The sequence below is a fragment of the Trichechus manatus genome, unplaced genomic scaffold (assembly GCF_000243295.1).
Source record: "Trichechus manatus latirostris isolate Lorelei unplaced genomic scaffold, TriManLat1.0 scaffold00069, whole genome shotgun sequence".
Classification (NCBI taxonomy): Eukaryota; Metazoa; Chordata; class Mammalia; order Sirenia; family Trichechidae; genus Trichechus; species Trichechus manatus.
Window position 1 is genome coordinate 12,988,508 of NW_004444005.1, and position 7,157 is coordinate 12,995,664.

Here is a 7,157-nt window from a genome sequence, read left to right on the forward strand (position 1 = left end):
CCAGAGGCCAGACAGTGCAGGGAGGTGAGGCACCCGAGCTCTCCACCAAGAGGAACAAGGTCCAGAGGCCAGACAGTGCAGGGAGGTGAGGCACCTGAGCTCTCCACCAAGAGGAACAAGGTCCAGAGGCCAGACAGTGCAGGGAGGTGAGGCACCTGAGCTCTCCACCAAGAGGGAGCGGGCGTGAAGGCTGCACACCCTCAGGACAGCGGCACTCAGCCTGGCTCCATGCTGGACCCACAGGGCAGCCCAGCCCTGCGTGAACGTGGCCCTCACGCCCTGTACTCAGAGCAGCACCGGGAACGTGGCCCTCACACCCTCTACTGAGAGCAGCACCGTGAACGTGGCCCTCGTACCCCATACACATTAGGGCAGCCCAGCCCTCCTTGAATGTTGACCTCACACCACACACACAGAAGAGCGGCCAGGCCTTGCATGAACGTGGACTTCACGTCCCGCATACAGAGGGGTGGCCTGGCCCCATGTGAACATGGACGTGGACTTTACACACAAGAAGGCCAGCCGGCTCCCACGGACCAGGTTTCCACAAGTACGCAGATGCATGAATAGACTGCAACGGGGTGTGCTTGGTAGGCCCACACCACCACCCCAAGGATCCTGGCAGAGGGAGGAGTCCAGGAGGGCTAAGGACCCCTAGGTTCTTTCTCACTCAAGGACACAGCCCACGCAGCTCTCTCCATCTGTGCAGGCAGCACACGGAGGGCAGTGCCAACAACCCTCCGTGATGCTGAGTCTGGGACTCGGCTGACTGCCCTCCCTCACTGGAAGGCCCGTCGGGTACAAGTCCCTACGAGGCCGTCTCTGGTCTGTATCACCAAGACCTGACTGCGTAGCACCCATGGCTCTCCACTATGTCCCGAGAGAACCCCAAAGGGCCTGGTAGAGCGGAGCTGTGTGCGCGGAGCTAGACGTGTGCGGGAGCTGCATGTATGCAGGAGCTGTGTGCGCGAAGCTAGGTGTGTGCGGGAGCTGCATGTATGCAGGAACTGTGTGCGCGGAGCTGGGTGTGTGCGGGAGCTGCATGTGTGCAGGAGCTGTGTGCGCGGAGCTGGGTGTGTGCGGGAGCTGCATGTGTGCAGGAGCTGTGTGCGCGGAGATGGGTGTGTGCGGGAGCTGCATGTGTGCAGGAGCTGTGTGCGCGGAGATGGGTGTGTGCGGGAGCTGCATGTGCGCAGGAGCTGTGTGCGCGGAGATGGGTGTGTGCGGGAGCTGCATGTGTGCAGGAGCTGTGTGCGCGGAGATAGGTGTGTGCGGGAGCTGCATGTGTGGTAGCTGCATGTGCACAGCTGCGTGTGCGGAACTAGGTGTTTGCAGGAGCTGCATTACGAAGCTAAATGTGTGCGGAGCTAAGTGTGTGTGAGAGCTGTGTGTCCACAGCTGCATGTATGCAGGACTTGCATGTAAACGGAGCTAAGCATGCGGGAGCTCTGTGCACAGGAGTTGCGTGCATGGGAGATGCATGTGTAGAGATGCTTGCATAGGAGCTGTGTGTGTGCAGAGCTGCGTGCAGGAGCTGAGTGTGTGCAGCTATGTGTGTGCAGCGCTGCGTGTGTACAGAGCTGTGTGTGCAGAAGCTGCATGTGTGCAGCTGCATGTGCGGGAGCTACGTGTGTGCAGGAGCCAGGTGTGTGCCGCTGCGTGTGCAGAGCAGCATGTACCGACCTGCGTGTGCAGAGCTGTATGCTTGGGAGCTGCCATGTGCAGCAACTGTGTATGTGCGGGAGCTGTGTGCACAGCTGCGTGCGTGTGGGAGCTGCGTGTGTGCAGAGCTGCATGTGGGGGAGCTGCGTGTGTGCAGGAGCCGCATGTGCAGGAGCTGCGTGTGTGGGAGGTGTGTGCGGGAGCCCATGGCAGATCGCAAAGGCACGGGAAAGCAATGAGGAGGAGATGAGCAGTGTCCACCGGAAGTGCCAGGCTAGACGCGCCATTAGAACTACCTCCCCTGCCGGCGGCTCCTTCTCATGTCCTAGAGAAGGCAACCTGGAAAGTCGGAGTCACAGCTGTGGTTCCCACTGTAGTTCGACCAGACAGTGCCAACGCAGAGCTGACAGACAGCACAGACACCAGCTCCAGGCTGCAGGAGTGACCCAGGAGCCGGTGGCCTAAGACCAACCCCTCCTCAGCCCACTGCTTACCGTCCTCCCAGGAGAAAGGCCGCGGGGGCGCCGCTGGGGGCCGCTCGGGCAGGTGCATCCCGGTGGCCTCCTCGAAGCCGACGCTATCCACGTGGCGCCGCGTCTGCCGCAGAACCACGCCTCCCTGATCACGTAGCCTCACTGCTGCTCTATAAAATACGGTGTCCTTGGCATTGTACTTCATGCAGTTATCTACAATGAGATTAAAATCCTCCTCAAACTCAGTGAGGGTTCTATACCCTTGAGCTTCTAACCGTTTCCTCATTGTGGCAAAGTCCATGGGGTGCGTGATGTGATCCAAGTAATCTGGCACCTAGTTTTAGGGAGGAAAAATAACAAATTACAAACTAAGAAAAGAACATTATTGATACTACATGATCTATAAACCCGTTGTAATCACAACCCACACGCGTGCACCCATGCGCATGCAAACATACACGTGCGTTTACACACAGGTGCGTGCACACGTATGAATACAAATGCACTCAGTACAAATCACAATCGCACCGCAGACAAATGGCAGGACTCAGAACCCCGTGCTCCTCCCAGGGGGCCCTCCCTACTCGTTACTTTAACTAAAGCATATTACTGGGGGTTGGTCCGCGCAGACACCCACCAACCGCTGAGACGTCTTTCCTAAGAAAGAGCTTTCGCCTACTTCGCCCCCACTACTTTGCAATAAAATATATCTGCGCGTAAAGGGCACTTCTACCTAGTGGAACGCTGACTAGTTCCCAGAGCAAACCCGCCCCACCCGGGAAGGGGCCCACACCACACGCACCTCCTTCAGACTCACGGGCTGGGCGAATATCCGTGCGGGGTCCTTCTCCTGCAGCTGGTCCAGCACCGAGCGCAGCAGCACAGTGAACGGGGTCAGCCGCAGCTCCATGGCCCTCTGCTCCGCCTTCACCTGGGGCACAGCACACGCGGCATCAACCTCCGCAGCCCCCAAGGGCGGCCGAGCCACGCGCGGCCCGAGCCCCTGGCACTGTCACACGTGCCACAGCCAAGAGGGCGTGGTTTAAACGCAGCGCGCTCATCTCCGCCCGCGCAGAGGGGGAGCCTCCCGCGAGGCGCAGACACACCAGCGCCGCTCCGCAGAGGAGGAAACTGAGGCAGGGCGCACTGCGGCTCGGGCTCCCACGTCCCGGCACCACGTGCAGCACATGCCTCGCTCCCGTGGCCTGGCAGGCGGGACCTCCCCCACCGCCCCGCCCGCTCCCGCGGCCTTTGAGGCCAGGTCGGGGTCGCCCTCCCCCAGGCCCCACCACGCGCAGGGCGGACGGACACCCAGCCTCCCCGAGAGGCGCCGCGGCGCTCACACGGGCAGACGTGTCCGCGGGCGGCTCACCTGCTCACGCTTCAGCTTCTCGCGCTTGCGCAGAAGCTCGATGAGCAGGCGCGCCCGCTCCAGGTCATGCCGCAGCCGCTGCCAGTACTTGAGCTTCTCCTTGGCGGCTTTCATCTCCTCGTCGTTTTCTCTCTGAGAAAGTCAACCAGAAGCTTCCATCGGGGGTCTGCAGGGGCCTCAGGCCCCCTCCCGGACGAGACCCTGGTGAGCAGGGGGAGCCAGGCCACCGGCCAGCACGCAGGGCCTAAGGCAGGTGGCCTCTAACAAACTCCACGGGAGAGGAGGTCACAGCGAGAGCATAAGGTGACAGGGTCAGTGCTGGGAGAGCAGGGGCAGGGGAACCTGCCCCCCATGAGCTGTAAACCAGAGGCACGCCACCTCACCCACACCCACCTGCTTGGAGGCCCTGGGCCCCCAAAGCCTCCCCAAGCCTCCAAGTACTCGAGATGCCAGTACTGAGGTGAAAGTACCGCAGTGGACAGGTCCACACCAAGCCCCTCTGCCGACCTGTCCTCCGCACACCTCTGCCTCTACCTGGGCCGCAGCGAGAGCTGGCGGGCAGCCTGGCAGTAGCCCTGCCCCTCGTACCAGAATCCCTGCCCCAAACACGTCCTGTCCCGTCCCAACACCTCCTCTGCAACCACACGCCGGGCGAGGGGCACACGAGGCACTGCCTGCGCGTGGCTCTGCGCACCAGCCTCCAGGACCCAGGTCCACTAACAGCACTGCAGTCTCCGTCTCTACATCCCACCCATTTCAACACTACACGGTTAGGATCCAACCGCCTGGCCGTCTCTGGGGGACAGAAGGGCACAAACACGTGAAGGAGCAGCTACCCACCTCAGCCATCCTCCCTTAGCTCTGCTGCAGGTGACCTCCCTGGAACACAGAGCTACACCCTCACAAGCCTGCCAGATGCCACACACACACACACACACACACACACACGTACACATGCACACAGCACAGACACGTACACACGCACACGTACACACACATGCTCGCAGCAGACACGTACACATGCAGACACACGTATACACACGTTCACAGCAGACACGTATACATGCAAGACATACACCAGACACACACACGCACACACATGTACACTCACAGCAGACACACGTACATGTACACATGCGCACACGCATCATGAACACACAGGCACATACGTAAGTACACAGGAACACACACCATTCATAGCACACTCATGCACTCACATGAACACGCATGCATACATGCATACAGCACACATCGACGTGCACTCATGCACTCACACGCAGGCACATGCACACTCCTACACATGTACACATGCATGCATACACACGCCCCCCCACCTCTACCTGCCCCAGATGAGTCACTTGTCATCAGTTTCCAGAACACCCCCTTCAGGCCCCATTCTCTTTCTGGATTGCCCCGCCCCTCAGAGCACCACCTGTCCATCAAGATGGGGCTAAACAGCGCACCCCACCCAGGTGGAGACCCGTCCCCCACAAGGCGTAGGCTCTCGGTGCTCAGCGCTTTCCACCCACAGGGCCCCCATGCTTTCCCCAGAGCCCCTACCCATCGTGAGAAGACCTTCCTGATCGTGAGGGTGGCGTAGTCCAAAGCCCACATGCTAAGAGATGCCTACAGCACTGTGGGGTCTGCAGGGCTTCTGGCCAAGTCACTGACCAGGGCAGCACCAGGGGACAGGCAGAGAGACGGGAGCCTGCCGGCTGAGGGGGCTCTAGGGCAGCACCGGGGGACGGGCAGAGAGACGGGAGCCTGCGGGCTCAGGGGTTTGGGGGCATCGGCAGCGAGGTGCGAGCCTGTGGGCTCAGGTGGCTCAGGGGCAGCACCAGGGGATGGGCAGTGAGGTGGGAGGCTGCAGGCTTGGGGTTCAGGGGCAGCACCTGGGGGATGGGCAGTGAGGCAGGAGCCTGCAGGCTCAGGGGCTCAGGGGCAGCACAAGGGGGTGGGCAGTGAGGTGGGAGCCTGTGGCTTGGGGGCTCGGGCAGCACACGGTGGGGTGGGCAGTGAGGTGGGGGCCTGCGGACTAGGGGCTCGGGCAGCACAGGGGGGTGGGCAGTGAGGTGGGGGCCTGTGGCCCGGGGGCTCAGGGGCAGCACAGGGTGAAGTGGACAGTGAGGTGGGGGCCTGCAGACTAGGGGCTCGGGGGCAGCACAGGGCGGACTGGGCAGTGAGGTGGGGGCCTGCGGCTCAGGGGCAGCACAGGGGACTGGGCAGTGAGGTGGGGGCCTGCGGCTCAGGGGCTCGGGGGCAGCACAGGGGGGTGGGCAGTGAGGTGGGGGCCTGCGGACTAGGGGCTCGGGGGCAGCAGGGCAGTCCAGCCGTTGTGGTGTGGCCCAGTCCTTAAGAAGGCCCAGCCTCCAGGTCCCCAGAGCAGAAAGCCTGACTCTCCTTTAGCACGATTTAAAATTCTTGGCCACAGATACAGGGTTACTAGAAATATCATCCATAGAAACAAAATCAGCAAATAAACAGGGGACGTACAAACCCAAATTCCCCAAGAGTACACGTGGAAGTCGTCTGGCCCACGGTCTGAAAGCATCGAACCACAGGGACGTGCGAAGCGGGGAGAGAGCTAGGAACTGCCGACAAGCCCCTTCACCGTTTCTGCGATGCTCACAGACCTGGTTTTGATAAAGAAACGCTGCCCAGTGACGCAGACGGGACCAGAGCCCTCTCAGGTCCCCGAGGGCCGGTGTGGGGTCTGCCCTGCACCCCCACGCCTCATCTGCCCTGCTCTCCCTAAGAAAACCAGCTCTGGGAACCCCAGGAAGGAGAACGGACTAGAAGTCATTTCTAGTGTCAAAACGAAAGAGAAATTCAGACGTTTGAAACCATGCTGCCCTCAGTCTGAAATGGTGACCTCTGCAGAAGAGGGCACACGCAGGGACAGACCGGGGGGCCACCGATGCTGCTGCCCAAGACAAAGGCCCGGCCGCGCCCACCCCCCCGGGGAGCAGAGGAGCTCTGGACCGGGGCAGGAGGAGCCAAACCCACTCACCCTGCTCAGACTGGCACACCTGCTCGAGTGCACCGACACTCCCAAGGGCCCCCAAAACGAGAGCACATCCCAGACAGAGCCACACCTGGGCAGCCAACCCGCCAGCTCTTGGGGTAGCAAGGGTAGGGTCCTGGGCCTCCTGCTGCTGAACCCGATATCCCCAAAAGGAGGTGGGGGGCTGAGTTCCCCCCAGGGACACACCAAGAGCAGCGCGTGCAGCAGCCCCAGAGCAGCAGCGACAAGTAGGTGACAGGTGGCACCCGGCACGCCTGGCGAGGAAAGCCCCACCTGAGGCCGGGGGTACTCACGGGGTGGGGAGCACAAGCACTGGGGTGACCTGAGGCTGGGGGTGCTCACGGGGGGCCAGGGAGCACGAGGACCGGGGTGACCTGAGGCTGGGGGTGCTCACGGGGGGCCAGGGAGCACGAGGACCGGGGTGACCTGAGGCTGGGGATACTCATGGGGGGTCGGGGAGCACAAGGACCAGGGTGACCTGAAGCTGGGGGTACTCACGGGGGGTCGGGGAGCACAAGGACCATGGTGACTGACCTGAGGCTGGGGGTGCTCACGGGGTCGAGGAGCACAAGGACCGGGGCGACCTGAGGCTGGGGGTGCTCATAAGGGGTCGGGGAGCACAAGG

General features: G+C 61.9%; 1 protein-coding gene across 7 annotated transcripts in view; it reads right to left on the bottom strand.

Moving 5' to 3' along the window:
* Positions 1–7,157, bottom strand: part of BRD1 (bromodomain containing 1) — a 63,574-nt gene that overhangs the window by 26,565 nt on the left and 29,852 nt on the right. For 5 of the 7 annotated variants that reach the window (XM_004380017.2, XM_023734627.1, XM_012556576.2 and 2 more), the window contains exons 3-5: positions 3,508–3,639; positions 2,938–3,066; positions 2,157–2,469 (exon numbers count right to left, since the gene is read on the bottom strand). In XM_004380017.2, coding sequence (XP_004380074.1) covers positions 2,157–2,469; positions 2,938–3,066; positions 3,508–3,639 — 574 coding nt within the window. The remainder of the gene's footprint in view (positions 1–2,156; positions 2,470–2,937; positions 3,067–3,507; positions 3,640–7,157) is intronic. The other 2 variants (XM_023734628.1, XM_023734626.1) reach the window with 1 other exon arrangement.